This window comes from Enoplosus armatus, chromosome 6 (assembly GCF_043641665.1).
Source record: "Enoplosus armatus isolate fEnoArm2 chromosome 6, fEnoArm2.hap1, whole genome shotgun sequence".
Taxonomy (NCBI): Eukaryota; Metazoa; Chordata; class Actinopteri; order Centrarchiformes; family Enoplosidae; genus Enoplosus; species Enoplosus armatus.
In genome coordinates, this window is record NC_092185.1 from 17,026,534 (window position 1) to 17,045,246 (window position 18,713).

At 39.5% G+C, this 18,713-nt stretch overlaps 1 protein-coding gene across 1 annotated transcript; it reads right to left on the reverse strand.

The window, feature by feature from the left end:
• Window positions 1-200: 200 nt before the first annotated feature.
• Window positions 201-2,147, reverse strand: LOC139286798 (leucine-rich repeat-containing protein 4C-like). Its single transcript, XM_070907714.1, has one exon. The coding sequence runs from the start codon at window positions 2,145-2,147 to the stop codon at window positions 201-203; it is 1,947 nt and encodes a 648-aa protein (XP_070763815.1).
• Window positions 2,148-18,713: the final 16,566 nt, after the last annotated feature.

Consider the following 18,713-nt stretch of genomic DNA (forward strand, 5'->3'; position numbering starts at 1 on the left):
AGACACTTTTTGAAACAGTAGACATACCCTAATTTCCAAAGTCATTGAATAAACATCATCAGTCATTGATTTGCCAAACACACCATGTTTCCAAACCTCCACGTTTGAGCCACAGTCCTCGCAACCAGTTGTCCGTAATGTCCAGTAATGTCTTTATGTAATTCCATCAGTTTTATAATGTCGCATTTTGAAAAAAAGTATTAGATTTGGGTCTCTTGTACATTGTCTTTTGAGCTGGCCCGGATTAGCAAAGGTTCGTGCGCTGAGCTGTGTATGGAGTTGATAGTGGAGGCATGATTGTATGCAGTCTTATAGGTGTTATAGTGGTTGAGGTGCTCATGCTCAAGAGGAGGCAGAGTCAGGTGGCCCTCCATGCCCGGGCCTCCTGTTACACAGTCCTCGTCCACATTGATGATCTCAATGGTGCGTGTGGGTGCGTGGTGGTTCTGCTGGTGGTGCTGTTTGCGCATCTTGTAGAAGATGATCAGCATGACAGCTGCCATGAGTGTGATTGCAACAAAGCAGCCAATGATGATCTTGGTCGTCTTCATTACCTCATCCAAGCCGTTCAGTGAGTTCTCGCCACCCCGCTCTGTGACAGGGATCGTGTAAGTCTTCTCTGTGGCGCGGGTGGAGAGTGGGGTCCGGGCTGTGGTGGTAGTTGTAGAGGTGGGTGAAACAGACCCCCACGTACCAGCAGAGGGGGTGGGGCCCACCTTCTGTTGCACAGTAGTGGTGAAGCCTTCATTATGTGGCGTTTCTATGGTCTCCACTGTCACTGTGGTGAAGTAGCTGAAGCTGCTGTTCTCTGTAGAGGACACATTGAGTGTGGCAGATGCTGTTGTGTTACCTGCGGAATTACTGACCATACATGTATATGTGCCCGTGTCCTGCATGGTAACATTGGTGAAGTTCAGAGTGCCATCATTCAGCACAGAGATTCTGATCTTGTACGCACCGTGTGTCATGATGGAACCATTGGGTGTAATCCAGCTTACTGAGGTCAAGGAGCTGGCTCTGCATTTCAACTCCGCAGCGCTTCCCTCTGTCACATTTAGGTCTGCGGGAGGCTCCACAATAACAGGAGCATAACAGTGAAAGTAGTTCTGGTCCAGCTCGCCAATGTATCGTCCCTTATGGTGGGATGGTGAGCTGCAGCGGGCACAGCAGCTGGTGTTTGCTGGTACCATCTCCTTAAGCCACCAGCTAAGCCAGAGGATGTCGCAGTTACAATTCCACGGGTTGTGGTGCAAGTGCACCCTCTCGAGGTGATGTAAAGGAGTGAAGAGATCATGGGGCAATAGGGTAAGGTTGTTATGGGCTAGATTGAGCTCCACTAGTGACTGCAAGTCATCAAAAGAGTTCCTTTCTATGGTCTGGATCTGAGCATGCATCATCCATAGCTTCTGTAAATGGATGAGCCCTTTAAAAGAGCCAGGACGGATGACAGATAGCTGGTTCCCCGACATCTCCAGTTCATCCAGCTTCACCAGGGGAATAAGGTTGGGAATCTCCCTCAGATTGCACATTCCCAAATTTAAGTATCGCAGATTGCTCAGCCCTTCAAAGGCCCCCTCAGATATGTAGGAGAGCCGTTTGAGCTCCCCAAGGTCCAGCCGCCGTAATGAGGGCACTCTGTTGAAAGCATAGGAGGGAATGCTCTCTATGGGATTATTCCTCAACCAAAGCTCCTTTAGTTTGGACAGGTACTCAAATGCCCCGTTTGGGATAGTGGTGAGGCGGTTATCAAAAAGCTCCAAGGTATTGAGGCTGGCCAGTCCATTGAAGGCTCCCAGCTCAATTTTGCGTATGTGGTTTTTGCTCAGCTGCAGGATCTCCAGATGTCTTAGGTGCTTGAAGCTGTCCACCTTTATGACTTGAATTAGATTTTCTTGCAAATTCAGGTAGCGTGTGTTGGTAGAGATGCCATCAGGGACATCCCGCAGGCCTCGCCGGGTGCAGATGACTTTGCTGAACTGGTTACTACAGGAGCAGACAGAGGGGCACGTCTGAGCACGTACCAGCCCTGCCACCACCAGCAGCTGGAGGGCCAGAAGCAGCACAAACAAAGGGTCGGACAAGGCCCGGTTCCACCTAGGACCTCGCATCATCTGCTGCTGCTGAGAGGAGGTCATCTTGTTTAACATTCATAATTCATTGACTGGTCTTCCACTCTTTGGAAAGAGGATGTGGGTTCACTGAAAGAGAGACAGAGGGGAGAAGAAATAGATTAGATAATTGAATGCACAGATGTGCCACTACTAATCATTACCACTGAAATACTCAACAATGAAAACAAAGCAAATTAGAAACCCAAAAAAGTTAAATTTGAAGATTTTCACCTAAAGATATTCTTTAGGTTTGTGTATCCATTGCAGCCACTAATAATCACATATACATACACACACCCACCCACACACATGCTTGCAACCTTGATGCCTTATATCCGTTTTGTTTCTGGGTGCACTGTCCTCCTCGCACTCTCAATCTTAGTCACATAAAATAAAATCACAATGAAGCCGCCGACTTCTGTGCTGTATCTCTGCAGGAGGAGAAGGAGGTGGGGAAGAAAAGCAGCTATGACTGCTGTGTTGTGTGATTTATATTTGAGACTGGGGGGACATAAATAATAAGGAAGCTCGCCACCCACCAGTCCTTCAATCGAGTCGAGATATCTGGAAACGTCTGATTACAACTCACAGTTCCTCAAAGGCACGTATGTGACTGGGATGTCAAACAAGCAAGCAAAAATGAGGCCGGGGAATTTGTTTGTGTAACTCTTTATGAATCATGCCAGAGGAAACTGGGGAAATACAAACAATGTATTCTTTGATTAAGATTTACTGTGTGCAAGAGAGATGATGCTATGGCAGCTACGGAGTGTGACTAAATTATGTTTATTTAATTGATTCAGTGTATGTTATATTATCATTTTCTACTCAATAATACCAGTATTCCTCAAAGTTGTTCATGTTTTCATGGTTATACAGTGAAAAATGGTTAAAAAGGTGCCATTCATACAGTGCAAATGATAAGCAGAAACACGACACAGCAAGACAAACTTGTGGAAATGAAGCTAGAAATAAAAATATTCACCTGAAAAGCAAAAACGTATCCATTCAAAAGTCATAAACTGTAATTTTAATTGTGAGGTTTTAAAAGTGACCTGAGTACATAATATACATAGCCGCAGGATGGCCCTGGTAACAATAATTGAATTCATAAAGACTGCAAAGCCGTTTTAATCTGTCATAAATCACTACAATCACCATATAGTATATTTAAATTATTGAGAAAGTGCTTTAGATTGAATTAAAATTCCAGCAGATACCTCTTTTATCTGAGAGTCACATAGAGACAGCTGAGAAGAATTTATTGGGGGGTTCAAGTATTAAATATCAATATCTAGCCCTGCTGTGGAAATACAGATCTATTAAGAGAGGGCTTGTTACGCTACTAAGTCAGTGTTCAGGTATGACACCCCTGTGTGACTTCAAAAAGAAACTTAGTACCCACTAATGGTAATTAACTACATTTTCACCAGTTTATTGTTAAAGACTAGATTACAGCTGCAGTATTCACAAACTAATACATGTACAGTAATATTGTCATATGCAAATGCTGACGTTTTCTTACATAATGTATTTTTCATCACTGTCATAGAAAGCAGGATTTTTTTCCCTCTCTAAGTGAAAGACAGGGAAACACTCTGGGCAGGTCGGAAGTGAGTCACAGAGCTAACACAGATACAGAAAAAACATTTATAGAGTCTCTAATCTACCTGCCCTGAATGTTTTTGAACGTGGGAGGAAACTGGAGCACGTTCAGAAAATCAGTGTGAACGTGGAGAAAAAATGTAAACTTCGCACAGAATGAAATAGAGTTACAACCTGCAGTGAAATGACAGTGATAAACACTGTCATGTGTGTTGCTAAGCTACAAATAGCTACAGTAAATCTCAAAATTTGTCATGAAGAGAACTCTGTCACCCAAGTAAGTTTGAATCTATATACAGAGTAATCATGTGAGCTCTAAGAGACAAGGGTTCTCTTGGGATGTGCTTGATGATTAAAGTGAAACAGTTGTCATATTTAAATAAGGTATCAAAATAAAAATTGTTATTTATTGTCAATGAGTCAATTGTCAGTGAGTTCAGAACACAAATTAGCAATATCATAAAATTGGCAAACGGTGTATGACATTTAAAAAAAGGATAAGCGTTGCTGTAAATAGACCACAACACTTTTTTTCAGTGTTGATCCCGCAAATACTGCAAATGAAGACTATTAAAATGTGCTGACGCACACACGCACAAAAAGTGTAACAGCATTAGCATTAGAGCTGATTTCTGAATAGAATAGAATAAATCAACTACATAAATGCTGTTGTGGGATTACAGTATTTTCTGCTTCTATACAGTGTGTTCAACACACAGCCTAATCTGCAACAGTAAGCTCTTCACTTAAGAACGAGCGGGCTATTACTGTAACTACTGATTAATTGCTTGATTACTGACTCCATTAATTCTTCAATTACAAAATTCAAATTCCAACCAGCAAAAGCCTGAGGGTGGAGAAAGAATGTGTTTTCATGCAGGGGACCAGGCAAATGTGACAGGGATCACACACCAGGCTGAAAATCACATTCCATTATGGCAGCTTTAATTTGTTAGAAATGGCAGCCTTGCACTAAACACTTGAGTATGGTACAATCCAGGGTGCAATAGTCTTCTGCTTGCATGTTCTACTGGCCCTGATGTGAGTTACAATAAAAGTGAAAATTTCCAGGAATATTTATGGTACACACTTATTATTCAGAGAAGTGCAATTTCATTTCAATTTGAAATTCCATCAATAATATGACCAAATACAAATTATACTGCACAGTTTGGAATTTTGAAGAACTGTTCCACAGATAAGGAATCCCTGTATCTTATTCCAATATTTACTCATCCTCCTTTTCAAGAGATCAAACCTTGAAAAGAGATAAACAATGAATCAGCAGAACAGAATCCAAATTATGGCAGTAGAAAAGATGAAGTTGATTTATAAAGCAAAACAATGCATCCTCACACTGACAATGAAAGCAGCAAAATTGGATTTACATAGTGCGGTGAAGGAATTAGATGAAAAGAGATAAGGAAAATGAGATTAAGAAAAGAATGCATTTTTCAAACTTTTGTCCTAACAGATTATGAACTGCCAGCTGTCTCTTTGTCTGGTAGAGAGTACTGAAGCATGACCCAGATTAGCAGGACTGCAGACAATTGAAGAGCAAGATCTGCAACATTTTTGAATTAATTTGTGGTTTCATGAAATGGAAACAGTTCACACTGAAGCCTGCCATGCAAAGAAACTCTTCATACAGCTGCTCAGCAGCATAGATGACAAAAAAGATCTTACACATGTCACATCAAAAGATACCATAATGTGAATTCATATGATCGATATATATTATATTAATCAGGATGCTCTTTTAGTTAGAGCTAAATATTATAATATTGATGACAGCTTTCCTAAAGTACTTGATTATACAGTAGCATGTATTATCTTCAATTTAGTGACCACTGACAGTGAGGATATTTCTGAATTGAGAGTTTCCCAAAACGTACCCTGACTTTTTATTAGTGTAGGCCTCCTTTACAAAATTCAACAGCTTAAAACTGCTTATTGAGAATTTCTTTTGTATTTAACAGGGAGATAAATTGGTTTGTCATCAGCATAAATATCAATAGAAATAGTAATGTATGTATGAAATAACTTATTTGGCTAAATATGATTATGTACATGGAGACACATCATAGTTTAACTAACCCTCTGTTAACACCGTTATAATGGAGAGAGGGTAGATGGGTTCTGTTTGATGCGTTTTAAAAGGTACCAAACAATAGCTGCACAAGCTTATAGTGTATGATCATTAATCTTACTTAGAGTACTTACAGTATCGCTGTACAGAAAGCTCTTCCATATGAGTCTGTATAGAATCACTTGTGCCACATTATCCCTTACATCAGGGTGTAGTTACATCAAACAGCTCTTCACTCCTTCTCCCACAAACCCTCCCTGAGTATCTGCCATCAGACCACTTCAAGGTAACCAATGGCCATTAACATTGGCAGCCATAGAAAAAAGAGACTCATACAGCTCATACAAGTTTTTTCACAGTGTTTGTTTATATAAAATTAGCTGGTCTTATGTCTATGATTAGACTATCTGCATTAGGAAGAACATGTGAGTTAATCGCCTAAACTGACCGTAATAGCTCACCATGATTTCACAAGTGGTGGTCATCTATTCAACTAATCATGTGTGTCTTGATAGTATTTATATTTTAAATGTACCTAGACATGTAGCTTATGTAAGTCCCATGTTTAATCATACCATTTGTCTAGTTTTGTGGCTGAATGCACAGCTAGAATTCTGCAGCTGGTTTCACCAGTGCACACATTGTGCAGTTTCCACGGGGTCCCGCTCCCAGGCCTTTTCATGAGTACAGTAATTCTGGAGTCTGTATCGTATTTTTGCATTATAAATTAGCCAGAAAAGGCCAAATGAATTATTTAGTACAGCTACAGGAAATTCTTGTGGGGCTAAAGCCCCCTAAAATAGGTCTGGTGACGCCACTGCTTGGCAAATAGCACTGAGTGATTTTCTTCTGCTCTCTTTCCATAGTCAACAAACATTTCCTGTCTTCAGTCATCTCATGGCTTCATTGGAAAGGTGGGGAGAGTGTGAGGGAATCTCACCAGAGGCTTTCTTCACTCTGTTAATGCTTGAGTGCCCGCTGATTATGAACTTTTTAGTAAAGAGTGACTGACAGAAGCTTCGTCTTTCACACTGCATGGCATGGAAGGGGAAGGGTGATGAGAGATTGCAGAGTGAGAGAAGTGTGTGAAAGAGGAAGGTCGGCATGTACAGTATGCTAGAGAGAGAGAGTGTGTGTGTGTGTGTGTGTGTGTGTGTGTGTGTGTGTGTGAACGAGAGAGATATTAATGAGATATAAATCAAATCAGGTCACTTCTTGATAATGCCAGCAATCTTGAAAGAGCTCCAAATATAAACCAGAATCCTTTATGGATTCCAGTGTGGGAGGGAGACCCACCACATGCATCACAAGCCTTCCCTTCTTTTTCCTTCTCTCCTACATGGTGATATTTTTTCCATGTAGTCACATTTTGCTTAACCAGTATATTAATTCACTGGGGTAAAGACAGGACACAGCATCCTCCCCTTGAGCCAGTGTCAGGGACTGCCGTGTATCTGCTGAGACAGTTGTGTTAGTATTTTGAAGCTGAAAACAGTGTGTCACTCAGTATGACTTGACTGCTTTGCTACTATATTTGTAATTAAATATGTATTTTTTGAATGTCATTTTAAATAACCTCATGCAGCCCTTTATCAGCAACATATATAACTATGTCTTTAGGTGGATTTCAGCCCTTTTCATATACACACAAACTATTTATAATTAAGTAAATGTTTGATCTGCAGATAACCTCCTGATCTTACTCACATAGCACCAACCCCTAACTGCATAAACACATCAGCAGACTTGCTAAGCAAGCTGTATGTTATCTGTAGATGATCACTGAATATGCGTTAATTAGCCAGACTATTATGTTGGTCAGCTTTGAGTGTGGTTTCCAACAAAGAACCGCACAAAACTGCTACACTACAGTGTTTTCTTTCAGAATCACAGAAGAGATATACTTTTCCATGCCTCTGTGTTTTTAGACTAGTATACAGTATAGCTTGTATATATTATACATAAAAATGGCATATTCTTATCATTTCTCCAGAAATTCGAATTTATGCTGCTGCTATTTTAATTTCATTTTCATTTCATTAACAGCAATATCTGAACTTTTTGGGGCCATTCATGACTATTGTTTCCTGCATGTAGAAACCGTTTGACCAGTGTGTGACTGAGCTGTTAATGTATTATTTGGCAATTTTGATTAGTTGTTCTCATTTTTCTCTCATTTTGCACTCTTTGTATCTGACTATTAACTGACTCACACAGCTGAATTAATGAAAATACAGATCAATGCACTGATTTTAAGCCACCATAATATAAAGTGTCAGGAATGATGAGAGAAGAAACACTGCATGTTTTTTTCAGTGTCTTTTGTTTTAACCAGCCAAGTGAAACAGACAAGCAGAGTACTTTGAATTGGTGCTAACTAGCCAAGTGAGACAAACTGACAGCTGCTCCCCTGCCCACAGCCTGACATCCTTCCACTCACAGCTTGTCTGTCTCATCCATAACAAGATGGTGAAATGAATTTGATTCATCTAACAAACAGCGATTTAACCAGCAATCCCTGCATGAAAGTGTATTAGGAAGTTACTGTGCAAATGAAGCAGCCCCCATTTAGAAAGCGACCCTTTTTGCTTTATCATCTTTATGAATTAGCTGATCAAACATTTCCAGTGACAGAATGCATGTAAATAAAACGCTCTTGATGAATGATAACTATATTTAAAAGTTAGTGGGAATAAGGGGTAAATTAATAGTACACTGTGATCTGAAGGTAAAAGGGCAGAGTCAAACTCCATAAACAAGTTGATATAAAACAATAAAAAAAAAAAGTTATGGGCTACAAAAAATAAAAAAAATATATATTCAGCTAATATCACAAAAACCCAATTTGGTAAGGAAATATTTCTCGGGGGTAAGTTGGGTGATTTCAATTATGCACTCACTAATCAATTATTTCAATCCCATATGTGTGAGTTTTCTCCTGTTTCCTGATAAACTCATTGGTTATCCCATAACAGAATTCTAGTCCACACACTTATTTTATTTTTAAGTGTACCTCTGAGGTTCCGTGCTCCAGGTGTCTCCTGTTATTTGCTTAATTTTCTCAATTCAGTTTGAGTTTTGTGGATGAAGCAGAAAAGGTTTTTGCCAGCTCATTAACATCAACGTCCAGTCCTAATTGGAAACGTATACAATGAAAGGGGGAAAAAGGACAAAAAAAAGCCATTAGAAGAGCAAGACGCAAGCTCATCTAATGAGCTGTTGTAACGTCAGCTACAAGTAAGCATTCTCTCTCAGCTAGCCTGCCTGCAAATTATCTTATGTGATCTGTGGTGAGCAACACACATTTAACACTATCATCTCACAGTCCTCTTCTTACTGGAGAAGCATATGAACTGGCATTCGCAAACAGCCTTCAGAAATAATTATAAATCACCATGTGACTATAGGACTTACATAAAGAAACCATACTTTTTAAAATATTTTTTTGGAGAATTTGCTTTTATTTCCTGTCTTTATTACGGTGTGGATATAGACAGGAAATGTGGGAGAGTAAGAGGGGAATAACATGCAATAAAGGTCTCCAGTCAGAAGTGCTGTGATTATGTGGCATGTATTTCAACCACTTGGCCACTGGATGCCTTTTTAATTATCACTGTACTCAGATAAGCTCATTTTCTACAGACTGGTGTGTTTATCCAACTGTTCATTGGGGCTATGTTAATTTAAAAAAATAAAATAAAAACTTAAATGAACTTATTTGGCTCTTGAGGGACAATGATGAATCATTTGGACACAAATGGTAGTAGAGTTCCATTTGGCCATTACTCAGTAACAACATTTTTGCATAGTTTTCTACCTAAAAACATGTCTGCTTGCCCCTTGGAGTATTAATAGAATGTGAAAGGGTTAAGTTTAGGTTGTGAGTAACAACTTTTTGTCACCTCATAAGTAAAGGGTTACCTGTCAGTTTCTGTCTCCACAGGTTCCCTCAATGCTTCTTTATGCAAACATACAGTATCTCGCTGCTCATGATGACGAATATTTCTCTATTTTTGAATGAGGCCATTGTTGGTGATGATGCTTTACTTGTGAGTCAATGTTCCGGTATCTTCGGGAGAGAGCGATGTGTCACCAGAGCATGATGAGGACGGTATATCATTACTGCAGGGCATCACACTTGCTATTCAGGTGCGGGTCACTTCTGCACAGAAACAGAGCAATTGGCCTCCCCCTCAGTCAGAAGATGACCCCCGGAGGGACACATTTTCCTGATGAATGAGCCGCACTAATTTCAATTGGCCTCTTCGGACAGAAGTGCCCGACCAGGAGCTTGTTTAGTGCTGCTGGCCTTGAAAACACATGCAAGCATACGTACACATGAGCATCTGCATGAGCTGGTACACTCACACCCAAGTACAGCCATGTACATGCACAATTACAGCACAGCCAATGTCTAACTAGAAACAAACCATGCTGTGATTGCTATGATTTCTAATTAAAATATATAATCTCACAATATTATTAAACTTCTTTATTCCTTCCTGCTCAGTGTTTTGATTCCCCAGATTTGTAGGATTTGTACCAATAGATTTTCAGCAGAAGGTGTGTAACTATGTGAGAGTGTATCTGTGTTGTGTGCTTTTATCATGTGCAAATTTTCTCAAGCTGTGTATGTGACAGCTCTCTTGTTTCACAATGAGCAGTATGTTGGCGGTGGGGGCTTGCGGGTGACAGGAGGTATTGATCAAATCGTTCTTCACCCTGTGAACATGTCGGAGAGGTTGTGGGCAGAAAATGGCCGCTAACTACTCTTCAAGGATGTAGGGATGAAGGAGTCTGTCTGTAATACTGCTGCCACTCGAGTGTCTGGACGAGGTCAGGGTTAGCATGCATCACTCTGAGTCTGACCGAGCCGTACAGAGGTCATTCTGAGGCTGTGAACCCGGACGTCTTGGCAGCACAGTCTCCCGGTGATTGAGTTTGGGCTTGAGAGAACATATGAGATAAGAGGGAGATAGGGAGCGCGCTGATGATATCTACTAACCCAAGGCAAAACCGGAGGCTACAGTGTCAGAAAGTATAATAAAATCAGAGTCTGTTAAGATTGAATATGCAAATTAATTCATTGGGCTTCAAATGTAATTCTGGTACACTTATAATCCTTTTGGACTGACACAATGCAGCAGGAGCCTAATGACTGATTAACAAAATCAATAACTGTTGTGGTTTTACGGGAAAGCATAGAGCAGAATTATACCACTGCAATGACTCAGTGAGTTAAAGGAGCAGAAGTGGATGTTTGCACAAACACTACACCTCTGAACATATGGCTGATTTTAACATCTGTTCAGTGTTGACATCTTCAAGGACACATGCTTGTAATGTCTTCTTGATGGATGTGTCAGAATACCTATGTAACATCAGTTGGACTGAAGGTCAGCTCTACACAGGATCACAAGAGAAGGGTAGCTATTGACAGTAAGAAACGCAATAAGCGGAGCTAAATGTCAAATCAAAGGTGTTGTGGATGCATCTCATAATGGTAACAATGAGAGTGGGGGGACCTCTGGTGGTTTGGAAACACGTCATTACAATAAAGAATTCTTTACAACAAATAGAAGTGATTCCACCATTCCTCTTTATTTACCCGAATTAATATAAATGGATGCCTGAGGGGAAAGATTATTTACTTATTATTCATGAATTTAAGTAAGATAAGATATGTAAAAATATATATTTTCAGCTTTGGCATTTTAGGCTTGGAGTTCTTTGACGTGTCTGTGTTTGTCACTAAAAATGCCAATAATTAGATTGTGTGTCAGGGGTTTAGGACGTTTTACAGCTGTGTTTTTTCATTCTGGGATTTGTATAAAAGATTTAGAGCCCTTGTTTAATTCACAATAATACCATTTCTGTTTCTCTTATTGATTAGATACATCCGAGAAAGAACAGACTTAAAACAAAAGCATGTTTGACACCTTGAAACTTCTCAGCTCTGAATGCTTGATCTCATTTGTGTTCTAGAGGAAGACACTGCCGTTAAAATGTTTCTAACCACAGTTTGAGAAAGAACTTAACTGTCAAACTTGGACTGAATAACATTATAAGAGAGGGAAAGTATAAATACTAGTCATACTATTGTATATTTTTATGACCTCTATATACCACCTACAATTGTATTAAATTAATTGTATATATTCACACATTCTACTACAAAAAAATACAACTATGATAATACTTAGTATATTAATGAAAAGGTGAACTAATTAAATGGATGAGTGTCCTCATTGTTTCATAACGGACACCCTATTTTTTAACCTTTTCCCTTTACAACAGTCTGCTACATATTCATACACACACACTGGAGGTGACAGAAGTAACTGGGAGAAGGGGGAGCAATGCTCATTCATGACAACATTATCACTTTCTGTAGCTGTAAAGGAACATATTTTATAATTTAATTTTACATAAATTATAAAACTACCTTCGACTATCTTTGTCTTGTTTTGTTTGAATCCATCAGATTGTTTTATAATTAAATGACACCAAGATGAAAGCAAAGAATAGTGAAGCTCAGATTCAGAAAAGACAGAGGGCCTCTGTGAGGAGGCGTATTGTAAAGTTATAGCTGTGATAGTCCCGTGATAAAGGAAGACTAATTATATTGTTTTGAACACATCACCACATGTAAATACACACACTTGAGAACATGTATCTCCCCAGCTGTTTTTCTGAAACTTGTTGCCAAAGGAAAAGGCTTGAGGAAATAAAAACATGTGAATTGATACTGTTGCACAAATTCAATATCATTTCCATGAAGGAACCCAATCTCCCGCCCCACTGGGAGGGATATAAAAGGTGGATAAAATAAGAGAAACACCACATGAAAGGAGCTTTGAACTAAGTGAATCACAAAAGCAACAATTTGTGTGAGTTATATCAAATACATTGAATGGCGTTTAGCTTTAAAAGAGGTCTGACAGCCATCACTTTTATATGTGAGTTTCCAAAGCAACACAAGGGAACTAACAGAGTTTCATAGAGGCCAGATAGTCGGGACCTAATTTGCAGCTGCATCGGCCGCGAAAATTTCAGAATGATTTACTGTGGCAGGGATAATAGACGCAAAAATTATGACAACATATGGCCAACGCAGACAAACAGCATCATCAGCCTAGAGGAACAGTGGTTGCAGTAAAAGCTCCCTGACACTGCGGCAGTAGTTCACACCAAAAGTAGAGCAGACGTGTAGTGGAAGTTACATGCATGAGCTGCAGCAGGGCTGTTCACACCAGAAGTGTATTTCTGTGTGCAGTCCAGCAGCCATCTTTGAGAAAAAAAGAAAAAAAAAAAAGAAATGCCTGACACAAAGGTGAAATGCCTTGGACTTCCTACAGAGGTACCAGCATAGAAAAGCTGCTGAGAGTCATAAAGTTCCTCTTCTTTTTCCACTTGGGTAACTTTATATCGTACTTTCTTTCCATTTTCTCTACAGACTCACTCATGCATCAAAGCAGCCACATGTCATTTCTTATTTAGTGCCATGCTGTGATTGAGTAAAGCCTATAAGACCTATGAATCTCTCCCTGTCCTTGTCCATCAATCAAATCATTTCGAAACACTTAATCCTTCAGAAACAGAGCTGATATTCATTTGGCATTTCATGTTTCACGCGCACCAATAACAGCCATTTATTGTTTTTAAATTGTATTTAAATGTGGGGGACTACAGTATGCACTTACATACAGCAACAGAACTTAATTATAGCTAAAAAATGCAAAGCTATTGTCTCAGTTGTGACACAGACTCAACAAAAACTTGATGTTCTACTGTCTCTCACAAAGTTACCATACACAGAAGTTAGTCAGTATTCTGGCCTTGGATAAAAACAGTTTCAGTACTGCAGCCTTGTCATTCTGAATACGCTTGTATCCAAGGCTAATAGACAAAGACACATAAAGAGCAATAAAAAAAGTCTAAAATAGTCAGATAGTTGTTGATAGATAGTTGTTGTTCCTTCAGCTAGATGGATTTTCATGTGGGAAAAGTCAAAGGATGCCCAAAATATACCCACAATACCATTTACACCTGTTATTCATGATCGTGAATGTGTAATGGATGATTAGCCACCTTGTGGGAGTCATTGTATTCAATAATTGCTCTGCATGATCGTTAACCAGCTGAAGAAAGTGAGGCTATTTTAAAGGACCCAATCCCGTTATGGTGCAAATATTGTTCCCTCATGATGTCCCCATTTTCTTAAATGAGTATTCCCCTTGACGAGCTGCTTAACACTTTCAACAGGTCTACAAATGTTTCAGTCTTTAAGGATTGAACACAAATTTTTAACAATACAGACTTGCAAGGTATTCCTAAGACCAAGAAACTCATCCCTCTTAAAGTGTAGTCTAATTACTCATTAACAACATCCCTGATTAAAAGGTACATATGTAGCTTGGAAAGTATTCAATGCCTCAGTCATGAAATGACAAAAATAAATTGGAAAAAGAGACAGAAATAGTGCACAGGTCATTCATTTAGCCATTAATTTACTTTCCCCGCTAAATCCTTTTCATGATCACAGGGGGCTGGAAGCTAATCCCAGCCTACATGGGGCAAGAGACAGAGAAACATGCCGGTGATTTATAGTTTCCACCAGAATTAGACACCTTTGGACTGTGCAGTGTTCCCACACTTTAAGAAGTGTACCAGCAGTAGTTTGCTGAGATAATAAGGATGATTTATTTTGGCGGTAAAGGTCTGTTCTCAGGGATACAGTGAGTGAAAAAAAGCCAGGTGTATCCACACTGAAATAGTTCCTTTCTCTCTCTGCAGCTCTTTCTAAAATGGCTGAATATGATTTGGTCAAAGGTATGAAATAAAGAATGTTATCTCTACCTCATGTCACATACTTGGGGTTTAGAGTGAGCACATTTCTGCCATGACAAACAAGCACAAAAGGTCTGTCTTTTTTTTTTGTTTCTGTCTTTCTTTCTTTTTTCTCTGAAAGCATTGGATCACCTCTGCACATGTCCTGCTGATCAATGTTAAGCTTCTGGTTCTGTCTAATTCATTTCTTACCTGCCAATTCAATCACAGTTCCAAGCGGTTCTGGTCATCCTCATGTTAACGTCCAATCCACCGTAAAGCTTTCCCTGTAAATGCAAGAGGCAAACTGTAAGAAGACTTTAAAACAGAAAACAGATTTACAGTGATACAGTTTGTGGCCTCTCTGTTTTGCGGGCTCCATGGAATACAGCCCATGAATAATGCACTGTTTTTGAAAGATTACGATGTATCTACTCAACTACATTTTTTTTTTTAAACCCCCAGGATAGAGTACATCTAATTCAAAATTCTCTTTACTGTTTCTAAATAATCATTGAGTCATCTTGTTAGTTTTCCTTTCAACCACTTCCTCAGCATTCTCTGCTGATGCTGATATTTTAGTGCCTTTGAGAACCTCTATCTAACAAGAGGAGCTTTACAGTATGCAACTGTACTGTAACTCGGAAGAGCTCATTCCCCAGGGATAAGGGGACAGTCAAAGCCATAAAACCTCACAAACACTCAAACACACACACACACACACACACATATGCATAGCCTGTACACGTACACACAACATAGAGGACAGACCCTGCTGAATAAATTATGGGGGACAAAAGCAAACTGAGATAAAGCTCTCCATCTCGCCTGCCATCCATTAGTGCAGTGCAGGAACTGTGAGTGCAAATAAGTGTGTGTTTGATCCACAGGAACATTATTGTGTGGACCTATCATGACTCAAACCTTTGTTTTAAGGTAAGGGTTTTGCCGTCTCTCTCTCATTCATGCAGCATTGCCAGTGAGTACGGTTTTCACATTACAGTTGCCTTACACTCAGATGACCAGCAGGTAATGGCCGTAAAAACACTGCAAACATATCTTGACCCATCTAATGCACATCTGATGACAAAATGGTAAATGATCTCACTTATATAGCGCCTTTTCAACCTTCACGGTTCCCAAAGCACTTTACAGCCAAGTCTCATCCACCCATTCGCTCACACATTCACACACCAATGGCGACCGAGCTGCCATGCAAGGTGCTGGTCTCCATCGGGAGCAACTTAGGGTTCAGTGTCTTGCTCAAGGACACTTTGACATGACGGGGGCAGCCGGGGATCGAACCTCCCGTGTGACAGTGCTAACCACTGCGCCACCATGCCGCCCACAAAACAGGATGGAATAGAATTAAATAGAATATGCTTAAAATTAGAGAGTTGCTTATGAATTAGCCAGTTTGAGCGGAAAAGAAAAGTTTTGTTAGACCAAGCCTGAATCCCATTTGTTCCTATGGAGGATGTATATATTTAAAAACGGATTGCTGTACTTTTAAAATAGGTTAAATAATGACCTAAAACAGCTGGCCACTTTTTGCAAATGTTAAAGAAAGTAGTCTTTGTTGGGGACTATTTTCAGGCACAGGTTTGGTGCTCTAGTTGGGAGTATTCAAGGCAGCAAGACAGTGTATGTGGGATTAACTAAAAAAAAAACTAAGTGCCCATGTTTATCTTAATGAGGGAACATGTCACCCAGTATGACGGTGTGGCTCACTGGTGTGCTTTTTGTTTGTTTGTTTTTGGACAACAATGGAGGTCATGGAGGTATAAGCTACAATATATCAAGCTTTGACTACTCAGACAATACTTGTTACTACGATCAATTCATTGTTGAGTTTTGTCTTTTCATAAGATTTGATGTTGAAAATATAGAATATCACCAGACATCCTTTAATGTCAGTCCAAGTCTCAAGTCTCCAGTTCTAAGTTCTGCCACTATGGTACATACATGGAAATATATGGGTGAAATGACAGTAATATATAAGCCAACATTGTTCAAAAGCAGTACAGGTAACACATTTACAAGATGACCTGTCAATGTAACTGACACTGTACAACATGAAATGCAGGACGGTAAGTCGAGGAAGAACTAACCAATGCTCTGGCTGAACCTTCACTAATAATGACAAATTATGCCCACAGATAGCGATGATGGATATGAGCTTTGCTGTTGTAATCATTATCATTGTTGTTATTATCAACAACATCAATATATATATATATATACACACACACACACACACACAAATACAAAACACCCCCTGGCTTTCCTCCTTCTTTGACAAAACACTGCATCATTCCATTTTTCAAAGCATGTCTCGAGTCAGCGGTTCAGAATGTGTCTAAAAGATGTATGTTCTTTCTAATCATAAAGAAAGACCCATACTCAAACCTTAAACATGCAGACAGTCTGGTCTGTCAGAGACAGACAGCTGCTGCTTCAATGCTATTTAAGTCTTTCTAGGATAAGAAAAGAGATGAAACAAAGTGTGATTTGCTTCTTTATAGTCTTGTACATATGCACTGTTTTGTCATTTTACTTCAGCACTCACAGATCTACCTTCTGGAGCAATTCATATAATTTATTGAATTGAATATCACTCATTCTTAAAAATGTCATTGTATCCAGTGTTTTCATTTCACACAATATTATCTGCTGTAACACACAACTGAATACAGTTTGCTCATGTGCATCCATGCCATTTACCTCAGATAAAGAAAGCAATAGCAATGCAATTCTGTTATCATTGCAAGTATTATCAGATTGCATCAGTTCAACTAACATGAGACTTTCATAAGCATGTCACTGCCAACCGTCACTGATTTTGAAAAGTCACACCCGCTGCAGACAGGCAGCAGACTGGTCCCCACTATCCTGTGTGGGGCAGATTGTGGTGGAGGTGCTGCCTTTTGAAACATTATGGTTAAAATAAACTGAAAAAATAAATTACACAGAAATTACATTTATTTACATTGCCACCTTTTATTCTGCATGGACACCAGAGCACCATTTATTATCTCATCACATCTTCAACATCAGTCAGCCCAATAAATTTGTAGTCGTATCTTTAGGGGTCTGCAGGACATCAAAGAACTACTACATTTTTTCTTCTCTCTTTATCTCCCATGAACTCACAGAGATAAAGTTCCTCTCTGAAAGAGTAGTACTCCAACAAATCAAGACCAGTGTCAGTGCCTTCTGCTCCAGATCGCAGCATATTTTGACCTGCAGGTCACACTACATCACGCACTGGAAATGACCAGAAATGCATGTCAGGCTGAATCAACTGGCTGCACAGCCACTCGTTCAATTAAGATCTTGTGTGGGGGTGGTCAGTGTGGTTTGCAGTGTGGTGAGTACAGGCTCCCAAAGGAGCAGTAACTGCTGAAATCAGCTCAGCTGCGCCTGCCATTTGTCATTATCTAATGGTAAATCCATCTGTGTCTGGTAGTCTTGCCTGGCCGAATTGCTAAGTGACCCGACAGTAAGGAAAAGGAAAAGACGGATAGATAGATAGATAGATAGATAGATAGATAGATAGATAGATAGCATTATTCGCGTTAGGGATTCTGCTGGTAAAGGCAGAGAGATCATATCAAGAAGTTTAACAAGATCCATGAAATCTCTAAGGTTTGCTTTGACATGATGCAAATGCACATAGAGATTCCAAGGCATATTTTTCTATTAGAAAAAGTCTAAGGAAGACGATGGTGGAGAGATAAAACAAATTAACGGACTTTAAAGTAGGCATTAAGAAGGAATACAATTATCTGGAACAAAGAATGCAATTTTGTAATTCTCTCAATTACATGATCTGTGACTTAATTAAATTAGAATGCGGCTGAATCAGTACTTTAATACTTTAATATTAATTAATACACGTCTCAGCTATGTACACCATTTGTCAGTAGACAATATGGGAGCTTACAGGCTTTTCAGGCATATTCTGTTTATCTCTGTGAGCTTGTGTGTGTGTGTGCGTGTGTGTGTGCATGTGTTTGTACAGGAATGCTTGTGTCTGCACTGTATAATGAATTTACTGTCAATAATCACTGCCACTG